General features: G+C 46.6%; 1 protein-coding gene across 1 annotated transcript in view; it reads left to right on the forward strand.

The window, feature by feature from the left end:
- The window catches only part of LOC127623643 (thyrotropin receptor-like), a 74292-nt gene that overhangs the window by 22191 nt on the left and 30655 nt on the right, over positions 1-21446 (forward strand). Inside the window, 1 exon segment of the mRNA XM_052098060.1 lies at positions 14010-14081. Coding sequence (XP_051954020.1) covers positions 14010-14081 — 72 coding nt within the window.

The raw sequence follows: 21446 nt of genomic DNA on the forward strand, positions 1-21446 counted from the left end.
CACCCTATATGGGTCTCTCCCTTGTGTGTAATAAAAGCTGTGAGGTCCTATGAGGAAAAAGCTATCTTCATGTAAATGTACCTGATGATATGCACTTTCTAAGACTATTTGAAAACACAGTTGCACCTCGTAATGATGTCATAATTTCGTCCATGTTTGGCAATGGGTAGCAATCTACTATAACTGACTTGTTGGGCCCTCGCAGGTCCACAAACATGCAGAACCAAACGAGCAGTGGGAAATTGTAAGGGCACACTCTGGAAATACTGCTCATACAATTATTTAGGTAAAATGGACATTGAAGAACCAGAGTCGACTGTGAGTTGAAGAGACACAGGTGCAGCAGCAGGTGAAACATTTATGACCACATCACACAGAAGGTCAGTTGGTTCAGGCAGGTGGAGAATACAGACCTCTGGTAAATCAATCACATGCACTAAAAGAGTAGGAGCAGAACGGCACACTCAAGCAAAACCTCCAGTTTTATTGCATTTCTTACATTTAGCAGATGCAACGGGGCAGTTCCATGCATTTGCAAGATGTCCAACAGAGCCACAGCGGAAGCAGATGTCTTTAATAAGGTTGGCCTTTGGACACTGACATCCGGATGTAGAAGTAGCATGTATGGCTTGTATTGGGGCAGGCGTCTCTGGCTGCCCCTTATCTCACTCTCCCGCTGATCAGCTGACTCCATCACGGCCCAGCCACGCTCTCCTCCTCGTCGTCACAAGTAGCCAAGTCTCTCAAAGCAGCAATGTATTTTACTACTGTTTCATCAGTCCCCTGTACACATTTTCTGAACGCATGTCTTTCCAAAACCACATATCTTTTGGGAGTTAAGTGCTCTTCCAAAGCTTTAATAGCATCAGCCAGATTGTCACCGGTATTAGGCAACGTATAAAACAAACTCTAACCTTCTGTTCCAAGGCAATGAAGGAGCAAGGCCCGTTTTGGACCCCATGGGCTTGCATTGTAAGGAATATGGATATAAACACATGGTACATGGTAGATTTTATGTTCAGCAGAATAGAGTAAGTCATAATAGTTTGAGATGGCAAAAGGGTTAGTAAATGATGAAAGAATTATCATTTTTGCATTAACAAGCAACAAAAATAATTTGAGCATGGAGGCTGATGACAACAATTGATCTGCATTTACTTTCATCTTGTGTCAGGGTTCAGAAGGAAGAGGACTCAATTGCAGGGTTCAAAAACAGTTTATTGGGAAACTGACAAGCACGGGCCGGACAGGACGAGGTCCACAGATAGTAACGGCCTCAGGAAACTTAGACTGGGTCCGTCGGATGGTTACTCCCAGCCAAGAGCAGTCTGCAAAAGAGGTCAGTGATGATGGCGAATGAGACGGTGAGACTGGAGAGGGGAAAAAAGGGGAAAAAGGGGAAAGGCTAAACAGCTCGAATAGCAAGCCACAGGGGATGAGAAAAATGAAGCAAAAGTCTATAAACTATACAAAGTTAATGTATAGCAAAATAAATAGAAAAACATCAAAAAGGGAAAATATAATAATACAAATCAGGGTAGAGCAAGCTGGGATCAAGACACAGCAAAAGAAAAGCAAAATAGGAAAACCCTAGGAATCCAAGGCAAATCTAAATAGAAGAAAAAATAAAAACTTGACTAGATAACTAAATTACCACAAATAACAAGAGCAAGATTAGCTCGACGTGAATGACACACGCAAAAACACGATCTGGCAAGAGACAAAAAACACAAGGGGAATATAAAGAGAGGCTAATGAGGAGTGACACATGAGTGTAATGATGAACTAACAAGGTAACAAGAGGGAGGGGCGACAGCTGACATTGCGCGCATGGAAAACAACATGTGCGGACACACATGGTGAACGAACACAAACACCATGCGCAGAAGCGCGCGGGTGGACAAACAAGACAGCGAAGCGCTACAGACTAACAACGACACAGACACAAACACAACAAGGCTGATCAAACCGGCATCCTGACTGTACCCCCCCCCCTTCAGGGGCGTCCCCAGACGCTCCCTGGGTAGAAAGGGGCCGCTGCTGGTGGAAGTCCTCGATCAGAGAGCGGTCCAGAATATCCCGGGACGGCACCCAACATCTCTCATCCGGGCCGTATCCCTCCCAGTCCACAAGGTACTGGTATCCCCTACTACGCCTCTTGGAGTCCAGCAATCTCCTGACGGTAAACACAGGGACCCCATCAACCAGACAGGGGGTGGGGGGGATTGGACAGACACAGTAGGGTTAAGGGGGGAAGAAAATACTGGTTTTACACGAGAGACATGAAAGACAGGGTGCACACGACTGAGAGCAGGTGGGAGTCTGAGCCGCACCGCCGCTGGACTCAAGACCTTAGAGATGCGGTAGGGCCCTATGAACCTGGGTGCTAACTTGCGTGCCGGCACCTTAAGAGGTAGGTCCTTAGTGGACAGCCATACCCTCTGCCCACAGACATACTTGGGTGCCGGAGTCCGCCAGCGGTCTGCTGCCACCTTGGCACGTCTCCCTGCCCGAAGCAGGACCTCTCTGGCTCTTCTCCAGGTTCTTTTACAACGCTGGACAAAGGCCTGGGCAGAGGGGACAGCGGCTTCAGATTCCTGTGAAGAAAACAGAGGGGGCTGATAACCAAGAGAGCACTGAAAAGGGGACATACCAGTAGATGCCACAGGAAGTGTGTTGTGTGCATATTCTGCCCAGGTGAGCTGCTGGCTCCAGGAGGCAGGATTATGCGATGCCAGACAGCGAAGCATGCACTCTAAATCCTGGTTGGCCCGCTCAGACTGCCCGTTGGTCTGCGGATGGAATCCTGAAGTCAGGCTGGCAGTAGCCCCAATAAGACGACAGAATTCCCTCCAAAAGTGGGAAACGAACTGGGGCCCCCTGTCAGACACCACGTCCGTCGGAAGACCATGAATCCTGAAGACGTGATCGACCACCACCAGTGCCGTCTCCTTTGCAGTGGGTAGTTTGGGAAGGGGAATAAAGTGCACCGCCTTGAAAAACGGTCAACCACCGTCAAAATCGCGGTGCAGCCCCTTGAGGGAGGGAGGCCAGTAACAAAATCAAGGGAAATGTGAGACCAGGGGCGGGAGGGAACGGGCAAGGATTGCAGCAGACCAGCGGGGGGCTTGTTAGAAGACTTATTCTGGGCGCAAACTAAGCAGGCTGCCACGAACTGTCTGGCATCTTGGTCCATGTTGGGCCACCAGAAGCGTTGACGAGCAGAAGCCAGAGTTCTCCGCACTCCTGGATGACAGACCAGCCTCGATGTGTGGCTCCACTTCAACACAACTGCACGCAATGGCTCAGGGACAAACAACAGGCCATCCGGGCAACCCATCGGAACAGCCACCCCTCGTAGGGCCTCCCTGACCTGTCCCTCGACCCCCCAGGACACGGCAGCCACCACAACATCTTCAGGCACTATAGTGTCGGGAAACGACTTACCCCTAGGGCAGTCAAAAAGACGGGACAGGGCATCAGGCTTAACGTTCTTCGATCCTGGCCGATATGAGAGGGTGAAACTGAACGGCCGAAGAAGAGTGCCCATCTGGCCTGCCGAGGGTTCAACCTCCTGGCCGAACGGATATACTCCAGGTTCTTATGATCAGTCCAGACCAAGAAGGGCTCCGCTGCGCCCTCCAGCCAGTGACGCCACTCACCCAGGGCCAGCCTCACCGCGAGCAGCTCCCGGTTACCGACATCATAGTTCTGTTCAGCCGGGCTCAGGCGGTGCGAGAAGAATGCACAGGGGTGTACTTTTCCATCACGAGGGGACCGCTGGGAGAGAACTGCTCCAACCCCAACCTCGGAAGCATCTACCTCCACAGTAAATTGCAGATCAGGTTCAGGAACAGACAGGATAGGTGCAGAGGTGAAACATTTCTTAAGTCTCTGGAAGGCCTCCTGAGCCTGATCTGAGCACCTGAAAGGAACACGTGTGGAGGTTAGAGCTGTCAAAGGTGCCGCGGTTTGACTGAAGCTGCGGATAAACTGCCTATAGAAGTTAGCAAAACCCAGGAATCGCTGCAACGCCTTGCGGGAGTCAGGGACTGGCCATTCGGAGACAGCCCTTACCTTCGCCGGATCTACCTTGATCCCCTCCGCTGAGATTATTTGCCCCAAGAACGGAACGGAGTCAGCGTGGAACATACATTTCTCTGCCTTGACGTACAACTGGTTCTCCAGAAGATGTTGCAGCACCTGGCGTACATGCTGAATGTGTACCTGTAATGAAGGGGAAAAAATTAAGATATCATCAAGGTACACAAAGACAAATCTATTGATCATGTCTCTCAACACATCATTGACCAGGGCCTGTAAAACGGCCGGGGCATTGGTGAGCCCAAAGGGCATCACCCTATATTCAAAGTGCCCAGTGGGGGTGTTGAATGCCGTCTTCCACTCATCACCCTCCCTGATCCGAACCAGGTGGTAGGCATTGCGGAGATCCAACTTAGTGAAGACCTGGGCTCCCTGCAACAGCTCATGAGCAGTAGACATCAATGGCAGGGGGTACCGATTCTTTATGGTGATGTCATTCAGCCCACGATAATCGATGCAGGGACGGAGTGAACCATCCTTCTTCCCCACGAAGAAGAACCCCGCGCCTGCGGGGGAAGAGGAGGGTTGGATGAGGCCAGCCGCCAATGACTCATGGATATACTTATCCAGAGCCCCCCTCTCTGGTCCAGAGAGGGAGTATAGGTGGCCCTTGGGTGGAGAGGTGCCAGGGAGAAGGTCAATGGCACAGTCATATGGCCGATGCGGAGGAAGGGATGCCGCCCGGTACTTGCTGAACACGCGTCGCAGGCCAAGGTACTCCACAGGAACACCGGTTAGATCCAACACCTCCTCCTGTAACATAGAAGAAACAGAGCCAGAATACGAAGCCGCACCCAAACAAAACTTGTGACAAAAAGAGCTCCACGCTAACACAGAATTTTCTAACCAACTCACATGGGGATTGTGCTTAACCAGCCACGGGTGCCCCAATACAATGGCGGTGCTAGGAGACTTAAGGAGGTAGAACACAATTTCCTCATGGTGGTTGCCAGAGATGACTAGGCTTACAGGGTCAGTGACATGGGTTATTTGGGCCAAGATGGAGCCGTTAAGTCCCCTCGCTGTGATAGGTTTCTGGAGGGGGGAGGTAGGAATTTTCCAACGAGCTACCAAATCAGCATCAATAAAGTCACCCTCCGCACCAGAATCAACTAAGACTGAGCAACGTCTTGAGTAGGGGCCCCACCCAACAGTGGCAGGAAGAAGGGTGCGGGAACCGGGGGAATAAGACAAGGGAGTTACGCTCACCAGTACTTCCCCAATTATTGGCGAGCCCTGGCTTTTAACGGGCACTGAGCTGCAAAATGTCCTGGTTTGCCACAGTAGAGACAGAGTCCCTGGGATATGCGGCGTTGTCTCTCCTCTGCTGCCAGCCGCATTCGCCCCACCTGCATGGGTTCTGGCTCCGGGTGAGGCTCAGGGCCATGGCTGGTTACTGCCAGTGGAGATATGGTTCCTCTCCATTGAACATGAGCAGATCGTCTCTGATGTCGCATCTCCAGACGAGTCTCCACTCTGAGGGCCAAATCCACCAGGCCGTCGAATGAGGATGGCAAGTCATGAATGGCAATTTCATCTTGGAGCTCGTCGTTAAGGCCCTCCCGGAAACGGTCCCAGCAAGCCTCCTCATTCCATCCAGTTAAGGCAGCAAGAGTACGGAAGCGGATTGAGAAGTCGGTCACAGAGTGGTCCCCCTGTCTCAACCTGGCGAGCTGGCTAGCGGCCTCCTTACCTGCCAGCGATCGATCAAATACCTTCAGCATCTCCTTCTCGAACAGCTCGAAGGTGGTGCAGAATGGAGCCTTGGCTGCCCACATGGTGGTTCCCCATTCACGGGCCTTGCCGGTGAGCAGAGTGATGACAAAGGCCACCTTGGTGATCTCAGAAGCATAGGTGGTAGGTTGCAAGGCAAAGATGATGGAACACTGAGTCAAGAATGAACGACAGGACTTGGGGTCGCCATCATAGGGGGTAGGTGTGGGCACTCGGGGTTCTAGACCCACATGAGCAGGTACGGGAGGTGAGGCAGCAGCAACAGCTCTGATGGAATCTTGGTCCCTTCGCAATTCTCTAAGCTGTGCGGTGAGGTCTGCCATCTGGTTGGCCATTAACTCTACATCACGGGTAGTGGTAGTAATCCGTGAAGCATGTTGTCCAAGCAGAATCCCCTGCTGGGCGACGGCGGTCCGGACTACATCTGAGCCTGCTGAATCCATATCTGGCCAGATCGTACTGTCAGGGTTCAGAAGGAAGAGGACTCAATTGCAGGGTTCAAAAACAGTTTATTGGGAAACTGACAAGCACGGGCCGGACAGGACGAGGTCCACAGATAGTAACGGCCTCAGGAAACGTAGACTGAGTCCGTCGGACGGTTACTCCCAGCCAAGAGCAGTCTGCAAAAGAGGTCAGTGATGATGGCGAATGAGACGGGGGAAGCAACGGGAAGTGTTGGCAGGTGAGGCGCGGCGAGGGGGAAGGGAGATGACTGATGGTAGCCCGGAGGTGGTGAGGGAATAGGCTCTGTCCAGCAGCCTGGGAGACGGTGAGACTGGAGAGGGGGAAAAAGGGGAAAGGCTAAACAGCTCGAATAGCAAGCCACAGGGGATGAGAAAAATGAAGCAAAAGTCTATAAACTATACAAAGTTAATGTATAGCAAAATAAATAGAAAAACATCAAAAAGGGAAAATTTTTTAATACAAATCAGGGTAGAGCAAGCTGGGATCAAGACACAGCAAAAGAAAAGCAAAATAGGAAAACCCTAGGAATCCAAGGCAAATCTAAATAGAAGAAAAAATAAAAACTTGACTAGATAACTAAATTACCACAAATAACAAGAAAGAGCAAGATTAGCTCGACGTGAATGACACATGGAGGGGCGACAGCTGACAGTGCGCGCATGGAAAACAACACGTGCGGACACACATGGTGAACGAACACAAACACCACGCGCAGAAGCGCGCGGGTGGACAAACAAGACAGCGAAGCGCTACAGACTAACAACGACACAGACACAAACACAACAAGGCTGATCAAACCGGCATCCTGACATCTTGTCTCTCAGTAAGGTCTTAATGTAAACCTATTCTCAAACATAAATGAATGTGCATGTGTGTGTGTCCTCCGCTGAATGTTGGCCTGACTGTGAAAAGGAAAGCACAGACACTCTTCAAAGTTTGAATAGCATGACCACCGGCTTTTTCGAGAGTCACAATCTAGAGCTGGCATATGCCTTTAAATGCAATATTTACTTTCTGCCACGAAGTTGTAAAACATTCAAGTGTGCAGAATTGTTGAGCCCTGCGATTAGGAAAAGCAGTGCATGGTAGAGTGTGTAAGGAGTCTGGGCTTTCCAAACATTTCAATTAAATTAAATCATTCATTTAATTTACTTTGATGCACAGGACAAGTAGTATATTGCCAGTGTGCTTCAGTTAAAGCAGAAATCAGCAAGAGTTTGTTTAAGAATGGACATATAATGAACATGTATGTCTCCTTATAACACCTTTATAAATGAGCAGAGGCTATTTGCACTAAGTGCAAATAACGTAAATAGCAATCAAAAGCATCTTCTTTGCGTTAGATGCTATTTGTACTACTTATGTACTAACATATACAGTTGTGGCCACAAATATTGGCACCCTTGTTAAATATGAGCAAAGAAGGCTGTGAAAAATATATCTTTATTGTTTATCCTTTTGATCTTTTATTCAAAATATCCACAAAAATACATCATCTAATAGATATCAAACAATTGCAAACACAACTTATTGGGACCCTTTTATTCAAAACTTTGCCAAGAGAACAGCTCTGATTTGAGTCTTCTCCTATAATGCCTAATGAGGTTGTAGAACACATGGCAAGTAATCCGAGACATTCCTCCATACAGAATCTCTCCAGATCCTTCAAATTCCAAGGTCAACGCTGATGGACTCTCCTCTTCAGTTCACCCCACAGGTTTACTATGGGGTTCAGGTCAGGGGACTGGGGTGGCCATGGCAGAACCTTGATTTTGTTGTCAGCGAACCATTTTGTGTTGATTATGATGAGTGTTTTGGATCATTGTCCTGCTGGAGATCCAACCATGGCCAGTTTTAAGATTTCTGATAGAGGCAATCAGGTTTTGAGTCCATGATGCCATGTATCCGAACAAGATGTCCTGGACCTCTGGCATAAAAACAGCCCCACAATGTTAAAGATCCACCACCATATTTTACTGTGGGTATGAGGTTATTTTCCATATGGTTACCTCTCTGTGTGCACCAGACCCATCTCTGGTGTTTGCTGGCAAAATGGCTCTATTTTTGTTTTATTTGACCATAGAACCCATTCCCGTAGTGTCTGGCAAACTGTAGACGCTTGAACTTATTGTTGGATGAGAGCAGAGGCTTTTTTCTTGAAACCCTCCTAAACAACTTGCAATGTAGGTGACGAATGATTGTAGTTTTGGAGATTTTCTGACCCCAAGACCCAACATATTTTTTCAATTCTCCAGCTGTGATTCTTGGAGAATTTTTGGCCACTCGAACCATCCTCCGTGCGTGGAGACAATATAGGCACACATCCTCTTCCAGGCCGATTCTTAACATCTCCAGTTGATTGGAAATTTTTACCCCCAATGGTAGAAATGGGCATTTTCAATGCTTTAGCTGTTTTCTTATAGCCACTTACCATTTTGTGAAGCTCAACAACCTTTTGCTGCACATCATTACTATATTATTAACAAGGGAATTTGGCTTTCAGTTAGTTTACTTCAGTTAAAGGTTAGCTTTTTGTGAATATTTTGAATAAAATATCAAAAGGATATACAAAGTCATATTTTTCAAAGCCTTCTTTGCCTCATATTTACCAAGGGTGCCAATATTTTTGGCCACAACTGTAGTATAGTGTCATTACTGCATAATTTGTATTGTATTTATTTAGAGTCCCACAGACACCCTGCACTAGTAACCACAAAATTAAACATGTTTACTATTAGGGCTGTGGATTAAATGCATTAATTTGGTGTGATTAGTTATATATTTTTTTAAATCACTAACATAATACCAGAAATTTAAACATGAAGTACATCTGTTTTGACAAGCCATGTCAATAGGTGGCCGTGCGCCTCAACAAACCTCACATGCAGCACAGCCACTGATTGAGGACCACTCATTTAGAAGGAAGCACAACATAATACAGGAATTTTGAGATGCGATTTTCAAAGTTTATGATGCTGACTACCAGTGAGACACCCCAAACGTGTCAGTCTTAGGCACAGACATATAAATAGAGCGACAATTGACAATAGTGCAGACGGAACGAGAACTGCACACATTGACGAACTCAATACAAAACAGATTGCTGTCAACTGTAGGCTTATTCAATGATATAAGAATAAAACAGATAACATATTAAGTTCTTAAAGGGATAGTTCACCCAAAAAATGTAATTCTCTCATGATTTACTCACCCTCATACGCATCCCAGATGTGTATGACTTTCTTTCCTCTGCTGTACTCTAATTCAGATTTTTAGAAGAATATCCTCACAATGCGAGTCAATGGGTGCCAAAATTTTGAAGCTCCAAAATCCACAGAAAGGCAGCTAAACAGTAATCCATGACTCCAGTGCTTAAGCCCATATCAGAACAGAAAAAAGTTATTTATTTTTTTAGCATAAATTCTCCTCCCTGCCCAGTAGGGACAATATGCACGAAGAATACGAATCACCAAAAACAAAAGGAGAATTTGAATATTGATCTGTTTCTCTCACACACCTATCATTTCGTGTCTGAATATATGGATTTAGGCACTGGAGTCATATGGATTACTATTTTGCTGCCATTATGTGGATTTTAGAGCTTCAAAATGTTGGCACCCATTCGCTTACATTGTATGGACCTACAGAGCAGAGAATTTCTTCCAAAAAGCTTTGTTTGTGTTCAGCGGAAGAAAGTCATAAACATCTGGGATAGCATGAGGTTGAGTAAATGATGAGAGGATTTTCATTTTTGGCTGAACTAGCCCTTTAAGCCACTTTTGTATTGTCTAATCATGCCTTTATTTATCTGCTACAATAATGGAATTTATTTCAAACTGAATTTCAATCTGTATTATATATTAACATTGTATTACTAGTAACAGCTTTGGCTAATTTTTAACCAAAACCATGGTTAATTTTACTCGGCTCAAACTTTCTCTCAACTCCCTGAACTTCACCTTGACCAAATCACTGCACCGTCAATACACCCCACAACACTGTAGCAACACAGGGGTCACAGTTTGTCTTCAATTTCTGTGTTACCACCAGTCTATTGAAGTGCAAATAGCCGCACTGAGGGACAGGTGCTAATTTAAACCTAGTGCAAATATTCACTCTGTTATAAATTATTTTGGTTTACCTCTCTCCAAACTAGATTATATTCTGAGTTTACTTTCATGGTTTCCTCCTTGAAAGACAAATTGAGGGAGTAATTTTCTTGGGGTTGGCACACATTCGTGTCCACTATGTAATGGGGTGCAATTATTTGGATTGAGATTGAGGTGAGCTGGCCAGGAGTTTGGTGTAAAGTGACAGGATCTGTTCAGTGTCAGAGTTGGTTTAATTTGTCGGGGTGATCCTCGCTCCTTTGTGTCTGTTTATCTGTACCAGCTTTGGACTGTGATTTAGCCCATTGTATGTAATCATACACCTACTTATTACTCTATTAATTATAACTACAGTATTTTCCACATTTAAGAATAAGAGTAAAGTCATCAAAATCACAAAACTATGGGAAGTATGTACAGTAGAGATAAAAAAAAATGTCAAAGGAATAGTTCACCCAAAAATGTCATCTTTTGTCATCATTTATTTACACTTGTGTTTTTCCAAACCTGTATCGACCGGTACCCACTGACTATATAACAGATTCTTAATATACTTTTACAAACAACAATAACTACACAAGTTTATAAGTTATGTTTGACAGGCAATTTGAGTGCAAACAGTCTATCATAGGGGCGGCATTGTCCTTTCTGTCACAAAAACAGGTTAAATACTTGTTTGATTTGGCCACGATTAATGTACAGATGATTTTGTTTAGACTTGGCATGGCAAAGACCTGCTCCATTTACTCAAGGAGAAAACAGGCAATTACCAGAATCACACCTGAATGGCCTCAAGACCTCGATGGAGCTCTGTTCAGACTCTGTGTTGTTTCTTCCAGACTGGGAGCACTCGAATTTCCAAACTGGACTTTGGATGCATACAAAGTCTACCTAAGGGATTAAAAGTAAATTGGGTATTTTTATTTTATGCATACGCAGCTAATATTGTCATTGTCTGTTTTTCACAACAACAACCAAAAATCATAATAATAATAATAATCTGCATTATTTATTATTCAACCGAAGTAGTGACTAAAACTAAAAGAAATGCTGTTTCTGTTATGTTTATAATAGTGTTTATTTCTGATAAGACTAATTACAGCTGTCCATTAAATCTATTAACATTTTTAATAGAAATAATTACATGATATGCTGATTAATCAATCAATCAATCGCATATATCAATATCTGCTGGAAAATAAAGATAATTCATTATAGATTAATCAAACTAATTGCAAATATAATATGCATGTAATAAATGTAATAAATAATACAGATCATTTAAAGACATTACTTTATTGTGGTAGAAGAGTAAAAGAGTTTAAACGTTTTGTTGCTTGTTCAGCTGGAGTCAGAGGCGTTTCCAGCATTGAAGGACATTGTAACGATCGTTGCTGTGTGTTCATGTTTGTCACATTATGGGGCAGTGTGCCCTTTAAGAGAGATGGTTACGTCACTCATGACGTGTACTATGCGGGATGACATAGTTGGAGATGAGATGAGGACATTGTAGATGCTAGACGTGCTCTACCCTTTTTTTCTGTATATTTTATACGTTTTGTGACGCTAAGGAAGAGTAGCTCTCATGTATGAGAGGATTGCATTGCCTGTGCACTTATCATTAAATGTGCGTGATACAGCCTTTCAGCCTTCAAGCTCTTTCTTCCCTCGATTTCTCTCGAGTTATCCGGTCCAAGCGTTACAACATCCGGGGCTTAGCCCAGACAATTTTATTTTCACACTAGCAACCACTTCTCTGTAGTTCAGATCTGGTGAGAGGGTATTCTTTGAATTTTGCTCTGGCTGGGCCTGTTTCTACAGTTCCTAAATCTTCCACTCTAGTACTATCCTCGACTAACTCATCCTCTCTCCTCCCTGAATCATCTTTGATGCAAAATAACAGATACAGCACATAACTTATTGCAAATCAGCTTCAAACAACTAATTCATCAAGTGCTACATATTTCAAATTGTGGACCAATACCATTGAAGGAAATTTATTGGGAAGAGCAGATCAGTGGGATTTCCCTAAGGTCTATTATGATTCTTGAATTTTCATGTACATTACCATAAAGTCATCACAAAAGAGTTATATTATAGTGAGTAAAGTTAGGTAAAAAAAATAATTTATATTTTTTGACATAAATAGTCAAAATGATGTATATGATCCTAAGTTAAAGCAATACATGAATGGCTTTATTCTAAGTCCATTGACACACTATGGCATCGAACTGTATATAATTCTCCATGTTCATCTGTCAAAATCCTTTCATTAGGATAAACAATGTTTCACTTTTAACTTTCTCAAAGTAAAGTGACTGATTAATTGTTACCAGTTTCCATGCCTGATTCTGGCACAGCTGCTGCTGCTGCTCCTCAGTCTGTAGCTCATCTTTGCTACCCTCTACAAAACCATTTAATCAAATCAAAGTGTATATTTTCTACAAACTAATATCACAAAACAAGTCACACATACATTTTATGTTAATGCTTATTGGTTATCCTTAGAGAAAACAACACATGATAAATAAGAAAAGTACGCTCCGCACGGGACTCCAACCGACGTCTCCAGCGTGGGAGGTGGGTGCGCTAACAAGGAGGCTAGAGGCTAAATGCAACAACCTGTAATGTCAGTCGCTAGTACACCCCTTGAGGTCAGGAGAGTGAGGTTTAGCCTACTGTGGGTGAAAGCCAGCCAGGTGATGATCTTCAGACTTTAAGGACAAAAAAAATTTGAATTCTTACCCACTGACTTCTTTCGGAAAAATCCCCAAAGATTTGCTTCATTTTTGCTGTCTTTCCTGCTAACTGCTGTTAACTCGCCACTAAGTAATGTTAGTTGATGTCCACGACTGTGCTAGCTCCTCCCCTACCTGCTGCATATCCAACAGAGAGGAAGAAACGGAGTAGCCCATAGGCTACCGACAGCAAAGAAACTTATTCTATAGGCTAGATAATTTTTAAGACCTATGTCTGTTTTTACAGGCTGTATGCAGTATGTGCAATGCCAAAGCACAATGAAAACTTATGATTTCGGGGGTTTACATAGGTTATTGTCCGGTTTTATATTTGTCAGTCAACTTTTCAAAATACATTCGGGGCTACACTCAAAACATTCGGGGCTGAAGCCCCGGCAAAATCTGTTCACGCCACGTCTGGCTGGAGCTGTGGTTACTGCCCTCTGATGACTGTGATTTACAAAAAATTTAAGGTGGTACTTCAGGCTTGAAATACTCTGTCGGTAGGACAGTTCCTTAATATGGAAATTACGTTTGGTCAGGGGGCATGATTCGTTGAGTTGAATTATTTATTAAATTATTATTCTGTAATAAATTACAATGAATTAACATGTTAAATGAACAAAATGTTTTTATAATTTTTTTTTATTATTATTTTGTTGTTTAGTGTAGCGTTCCAAGTTAGCCGTGATAACAGTAGAATAGATTTGCAGTGTGATTAACAATGAAACTTCTGTCAATTTTCAGATTTGTAAATAAACAAATCTTATACATTTATAGATTGCATAATACATTATTTAATTAATTGAAATTGCCTGTGCAACGTTAGACAAATCTGTTTGTATCTTTTTAATTCCAGAAGCATCTATGAGACAAGCCTCACCACAGTTCCCCAAGATGCCTTTGCTAATATGGTCAATATTTCAAGAATGTGAGTAATTATTATTTTATTTTTTTTACTTTGTGTTTGTGTAGATTGCTATACAGCATTAAATCCATTTGTAAGAAAGGAGAACTTAAAGTGGTCGCAGATCTAATCTATAATTCAGCGCAAAAGCTACAAATTATTCCAAACCTACAGTATGTGATATTTAAGCAATAAGGTACAAGAGGCCACATTATATTGTGAATTAAGTCAGGGCTTGTTTGGCACGACACACAGCGGAGTGACTTTATTTACAATATAGCTGTTAGGGATACCTTGTCTTGTGTCACCATTGCCCCTTGTTTACCTGTTTTGTCCCTTTTGTTTTCCGTAGTTTTCACTTTTGTCCTTTGTTTAGTTCCATAGTCTCCTTGTCAGCGTTCGTGTTCTCTGTTATTTTTTTCACCTGTCCCTCGTTAACTTGCCTTTTGCCTCTGTTTATTCCCTCGTCATCTTGTTGGAGTTCTGTCTGTTCATTGGTCTCCTGTTCCTGGGTTCATGTATTTATATCCTGGTTTTTGGTTCAGTCCTTGTCTTTCGTTGAATGTTGTTAGCCCGGTATGTGTTCCCTGCCTGTTTTCTCAGTCTTGTGTTTATTTCCCCATTGAGGGTTTTTCCTTTGTTCCCGAGTTTTCCGTGTACCTGCCTTGTTTGTTTTGTTAATAAAGTTGAACTGCATTTGGATCCGCATCTCCTCGTCTGCCTTCGCTGCCCATTCGTAACAGAACGAAAGACCAAACATGGATCCAGCGGTTTGAAAAGCGAGCTGTCAGCTGCTCAGCCTTAGTCAGGGAAATCGTCCGGTGGAGGACCACATCCGCGATTTCCTCGCGATTGCGAGTGCCACCGAATTCCCTGACTCCGACCTGGTGGGGTTTTTCCGGGTGAGCCTGAACAGTGCGCTCAAGGAGCGGTTGCCACAGGCAACGCGCGGCTGGACGCTCCACGCGTTCTTGGAGGAGACTCTGCTGGCCTGCGGTTCACCGTTTACTGTGGGCGTCATCGAGGAGAACCCTGCCACTCCTCCTACAGTGGTAACCCTCCATTCGCCCGTGGTTCGTCCCTTCACGCCTGCCACGGCCAACAAGCCGACGTTGCCAGCTTCGTCCGCCTGGCGGAGGAGGAGAAGAGGAAAGGCTTCTGCTCCCCAGTCTATGCCTGCCACTGCCAGCGAGCCAGAGCCCACGCCTGCCACGGCCAGCGAGCCAGAGCCCACGCCTGCCACGGGCAGCGAGCCAGTAGCCTCCGATGTCAGTGAGCCAGCGCCTGTCGCCTCAGACATCAGCGAGCCAGCGCCAGTAGCCTCCGATGTCAGTGAGCCAGCGCCTGTAGCTTCTGACGTCAGTGAGCCAGCGCCTGTAGCCTCCGACGTCAGTGAGCCAGCGCCTGTAGCCTCGACCGTCCCTGAGCCAGCGCCTGTAGCCTTGACCGTCCCGGCGGAGGAGGAGAAGAGGAAAGGCTTCTGCTCCCCAGTCTACGCCTGCCACGGCCAGCGTGCCAGAGCCCACGCCAGCCACGGCCAGCAAGACAGAGCCCACGCCTGCCACGGCCAGCGAGCCAGAGCCCACGCCTGCCACGGCCAGCGAGCCAGAGCCCACGCCTGCCACGGTCAGCGAGCCAGTAGCCTCCAATGTCAGTGAGCCAGCGCCTGTCGCCTCAGACGTCAGCGAGCCAGCGCCAGTAGCCTCCGATGTCAGTGAGCCAGCGCCTGTAGCTTCCGACGTCAGTGAGCCAGCGCCTGTAGCCTCCGACGTCAGTGAGCTAGCGCCAGTAGCCTCGACCGTCCCTGAGCCAGCGCCTGTAGCCTCGACCGTCCCTGAGCCAGCGCCTGTAGCCTCGACCGTCCCTGAGCCAGCGCCAGTATCCATGACCGTCCTAGAGCCAGAGCCAGTAGCCATGACCGTCCTAGAGCCAGAGCCAGTAGCCATGACTGTCCAAGAGCCAGAGCCAGTAGCCATGACCGTCCAAGAGCCAGCGCCATTAGCCATGACCGTCCCAGAACCAGCGTCATCCGAGCTTTCCAGAGCTCTGCCTTCCGAGATTTCCAGAGCTGCGCCTCCTGAGCTTTCCAGAGCTCTGCCTTCCCAGCCTCCCGAGCTTTCCAGAGCTCTGCCTTCCGAGATTTCCAGAGCTGCGCCTCCTGAGCTTTCCAGAGCTCTGCCTTCCCATCCTCCCGAGCTTTCCAGAGCTCCGCCTTCCGAGCTTTCCAGAGCTCCGCCTCCCGAGCTTCCCAGGGCTCCGCCCCTCGAGCCTTCTAGGGCTCCGCCCCTCAAGCCTCTCGAGCCTTCCAGAGCTCCGCCTTCCAAGCTTTCCACAGCTCCACCTCCCGAGCTTTCCAGAGCTCCGCCTTCCGAGCCTCCCGAGCTTTCCAGAGCTCCGCCTTCCGAGCTTTCCAGAGCTCCGCCTCCCGAGCTTTCCAGAGCTCCGCCTTCCGAGTCTCCCAAGCTTTCCAGAGCTCCGCCTTCTGAGCTTTCCATAGCTCCGCCTTCCGAGCCTCCCAGAGCTCCTCCCGAGCTTCCCAGGGCTCCGCCCTTCGAGCCTCCTAGGGCTCCGCCCCTCAAGCCTCTCGAGCCTTCCAGAGCTCCGCCTTCCGAGCTTTCCAGAGCTCCACCTTCCGAGCTTTCCAGAGCTCCGCCTCCCGAGCTTTCCAGAGCTCCGCCTTCCGAGCCTCCCGAGCTTTCCAGAGCTCCGCTTTCCAGAGCTCCGCCTTCCGAGCCTCCCAGAGCTCCTCCCGAGCTTCCCAGGGCTCCGCCCCTCGAGCCTTCTAGGGCTCTGCCCCTCAAGCCTCTCGAGCCTTCCAGGGCTCCGCCTCCAGAGCCTCTCGAGTCTTCCATGGCTCTTCTCCCCGAGCCTCCTACGGCTCCACCTCCAGAGCCTCCTATGGCTCTGCTCCCAGAGACTCCAGAGCTTTCTAGGGCTCCGCCTCTCGAGCCTCCTACGGCTCCACCTCCCGAGCCTCCTACGGCTCTGGTCCCAGAGACTCCTGAGCTTTCTAGGGCTCTGCCTCACGAGCCTCCTACGGCTCCGCCTCTCGAGCCTCCTACGGCTCCGCCTCCCGAGCCTCCTACGGCTCTGCTCCCAGAGACTCCAGAGCTTTCTAGGGCTCCGCCTCTCGAGCCTCCTACGGCTCCTCCTCCAGCGCCTTCTACGGCTCCACCTCCAGAGCCCCCTACGGCTCCGCCTCCCAAGCCCTCTCGGGCTCCACTTCTCGAGCCTCTCGAGCCTCCCAGGGCTCCGCCTCTCAAGTCTCTTGAGCCTCCCAGGACTCCGCCCCTCAAGTCACTCGAGTCTTCTAGGGCTCCGCCTCTCAAGCCTCTCGAGCCTCCTACGGCTCCGCCTCTAGAGCCTCCTATGGCGCCACCTCCATCGGCGCCGCTGCCAGAGCCTTCCAGGTCTCCGCCTCTAGAGCCTCCTACGGCGCTACCTCCCTCGGCTAGGCCTCCTGAACCTGCCCCTGTCCGGTGGCCTTCTCCTAGGGCCCCTGACCCTGTTCCTGACCTGTGGCCTCCTCCCAGGCCTCCTGACCCGGTCCCTGTCCTGTGGCCTCTTCCCAGGCCCCCTGACCCAGTTCCAGTCCTGTGGCCTCCTCCCAGGCCTCCTGACCCGGTCCCTGTCCTGTGGCCTCTTCCCAGGCCCCCTGACCCGGTCCCTGTCCTGTGGCCTCCTCCCAGGCCTCCTGACCCTGTTCCCGTCCTGTGGCCTCCCCCCAGGCCTCCTGACCCTGTTCCAGTCCTGTGGCCTCCTCACAGGCCTCCTGACCCAGTCCCTGTCCAGTGGGCTCCTCCCAGGTTCCCCAAACCTATCCTTGCCTTGTGGCCAGCTCCCAGACCTCCTGAACCTACCCTTGCCCTGTGGCCAGCTCCCAGACCACCTGAACCTGTCCCTGCCCTGTGGCCAGCTCCCAGGCCTCCTGAACCGGTCCCTGACCTGTGGCCAGCTCCCAGGCCTCCTGAACCTACCCTTGCCCTGTGGCCAGCTCCCAGACCACCTGAACCTGTCCCTGCCCTGTGGCCAGCTCCCAGGCCTCCTGAACCGGTCCCTGACCTGTGGCCAGCTCCCAGGCCTCCTGAACCTACCCTTGCCCTGTGGCCAGCTCCCAGACCACCTGAACCTGTCCTTGCCCTCTGTGCCCCCTTGGACTCCCTGCCTGCCCTCTGTGACCCCTTGGACTTCCTGCCTGCCCTGTGTGCCTCTTGGACTTCCTGCCTGCCCTCTGTGCCCCCTTGGACTTCCTGCCTGCCCTCTGTGCCCCCTTGGACTTCCTGCCTGCCCTGTGTGCCTCTTGGACTTCCTGCCTTCCCTTTGTGCCCCCCGGACTTCCTGCCTGCCCTCTGTGCCCCCCGGGACCTCTTGTCTGCCCCTTGTTGCCCCCTGGACTGCCTGTCTGCCCCTCGTTGCCCCCTGGACTGCCTGTCTGCCCCTCGTTGCCCCCTGGACTGTCTGTCTGCCCCTCGTTGCCCCCTGGACTGCCTGTCTGCCCTTCGTTGCTCCCCTTGGTCTGTCTGCCCACCACAAGCTTCCCCCCCAGTCAATGGACATTTGTTCTTCCTGTTTTTTGTTCTGTTATGTTTGATCGTCTGGAATCCGATCCTTGAGGGGGGGCTATGTTAGGGATACCTTGTCTTGTGTCACCGTTGCCCCTTGTTTACCTGTTTTGTCCCTTTTGTTTTCCGTAGTTTTCACTTTTGTCCTTTGTTTAGTTCCATAGTCTCCTTGTCAGCGTTCGTGTTCTCTGTTATTGTTTTCACCTGTCGGGTTAACTTGCCTTTTGCCTCTGTTTATTCCCTCGTCATCTTGTTGGAGTTCTGTCTGTTCATTGGTCCCCTGTTCCTGGGTTCATGTATTTATATCCTGGTTTTTGGTTCAGTCCTTGTCTTTCGTTGAATGTTGTTAGCCCGGTATGTGTTCCCTGCCTGTTTTCTCAGTCTTGTGTTTATTTCCCCATTGAGGGTTTTTCCTTTGTTCCCGAGTTTTCCGTGTACCTGCCTTGTTTGTTTTGTTAATAAAGTTGAACTGCATTTGGATCCGCATCTCCTCGTCTGCCTTCGCTGCACATTCGTAACAATAGCACAGCCGCCAGTGCTTTTATAAAATTATAACTACAAAATAATAACATTAAAGGAATATTCAGTGTTCAATAAAAGTTAAGCTCAGCTGACAGCATTTATGGCATAATATTGATTACCACAAAAACTCATTTCGACTCGTTCCTCCTTTTCTTTAAAAAAAAAGCTAAAAATGGAGGTTACAGTGAGGCACTTACAATAGAAGTGAATGTGGCCAATTTTTGGAGGCTTTAAAAGCCGAATGTGAAGCTTATAATTTTATAAAATTACTTATGTTAATTCTTCTGTTAAAACAAAGTTGTAAACTTGGAAATAATTTTAAACAGAAAAGGTTAGTAAGTGATTGTATCACACTTACAGTAAATCATGTTTACACACATATTGTTTATGTCTTGTGACTATGTATTTTAACAATTCACTTCCATTGTAAGTGCCTCACTGTAACCCAGACTTTTTCTTTTCTTTTTTTTATAAAAGAAAAGGAGGGACAGGTCAAAATAAGTTTTTGTGGTAATCAATATTATGCCACAAATGGCATATTGAATTTTCATTCAAATGTTATGTAACACTTTACAATAAGGTTTTATATGTTAACATTAGTTAATGCACTAGGTGTCACAAACGACCAATAAATAATTACATTTAAATATCAGACCCACCTACATTAACACACTTATCCCAATGTGATTAGCTTCAACGGTAGCTCATCCTAGAGGTGGTTCTAGAGGGGGGCCTAACAGAAGCCTGGGCCCCCATTGTTTTCGCAACTCTTTCAGGGTTGAGCATTGAAACAGTATGACCAAATGAGATGGTGAAATGATGGTGAGCAGAGAAAAAGAGGACAGCAGGGTGGAAGAGTAGAGTAAAGAAGACACAGAAGAGACTAGAATGATCTGAGAGTCCCTTTAATTGATCATGTTATGAATCACGTTCTCTCTGAGACACACAAAGTGTTTGGCCTAATGTGAGCAGATCTATGGTGACTTCAATCTCAACAAAAAAGAAGAGGGAGGAATGGCATTGCCACAATCAATGTGTTTACAGTGCTGTCTCATATAGCTCTGTACAAGAGCAAGACTAACTTCTGTGTACTCTTAAAAGAAAACACACAGAAAAAGGTTGTTTTTCCCTATAGTACAGTTGTGTGTCTAGAGCTGAACATTTTATGAATTCAACAGAGAACACATCTTTGGTTTTGATGTAAGTATTTGGTTTTAATAAATGCATTATCAGAAAAGAATACAGTGCTTCATTATGCAGAGAAATGTGAATTGTTTTAAGAGTGTTGACTATAGTTTAGAGAAATGTGTAAAATCGAGAGGTGTTTTGCTGCCTCTCCAAAAGCTTTTTGCTCATTATTGTAACATCAGCCAGCAAAGCATCAGCAAATATTGCCATGTACTGTATCAGGGATCAATGTTGTGGGATGCCTAGATATTAGGAAAACTGTCTGCAGCCATAGCTGAAGCAAAATTTAATGCAAACACAACTGGGTATGTAAAGTACTTTGTAAAAAAAACTTGTCAAATAATCACACATTTTTAGTTTATATGGTAATACCTAAATGATCTATTCAATTGAAAAAATATTATTTAATAGGCCTGTAACTAAATCAACCTGCACATATTTTGTTTTAATATTGTATGTGTGATTTTCTATTACTGGACCCCCATGAGATGTTTGACATTTAAAAAATACAAATCAAAAATAGACATTCCTTGTATGAACTTGCACAATCTCAAATTGAGTGAATGATTTATTATAATGGCAAATATCCATTATTATTTACTGTCCTTTAAAGCCGAGCTCATCTTCACTGTTGAAGCCAATGCGGCACTCTTCTGCCCCTTCCACAGAACATAGCTGTGTGCATTTCTTCAGAACATTTGAGTTACTTCCATAAAAAAATATTAAACTGTACCAAGGACTTCCAAATAAATAAATAAATGTAATGATATAATTGGTTTCAATATATAGATGTACACAATTTAAAAAAGTTCCATTGTGGTCCAGAATTATCTTATTGCATTATGGCCATTATTCCATCAAAGTATGCAGTTTATATGTATAATCTATATATATATATATATATATATATATATACACACTCACCTAAAGGATTGTTAGGAACAACATACTAATACTGTGTTTGACCCCCTTTCGCCTTCAGAACTGCCTTAATTCTACATGGCATTGATTCAACAAGGTGCTGAAAGCAATCTTTAGAACTGTTGGCCCATATTGATAGGATAGCATCTTGCAGTTGATGGAAATTTGTGGGATGCACATCCAGGGCACGAAGCTC

This window comes from Xyrauchen texanus, chromosome 30 (assembly GCF_025860055.1).
Source record: "Xyrauchen texanus isolate HMW12.3.18 chromosome 30, RBS_HiC_50CHRs, whole genome shotgun sequence".
Taxonomy (NCBI): Eukaryota; Metazoa; Chordata; class Actinopteri; order Cypriniformes; family Catostomidae; genus Xyrauchen; species Xyrauchen texanus.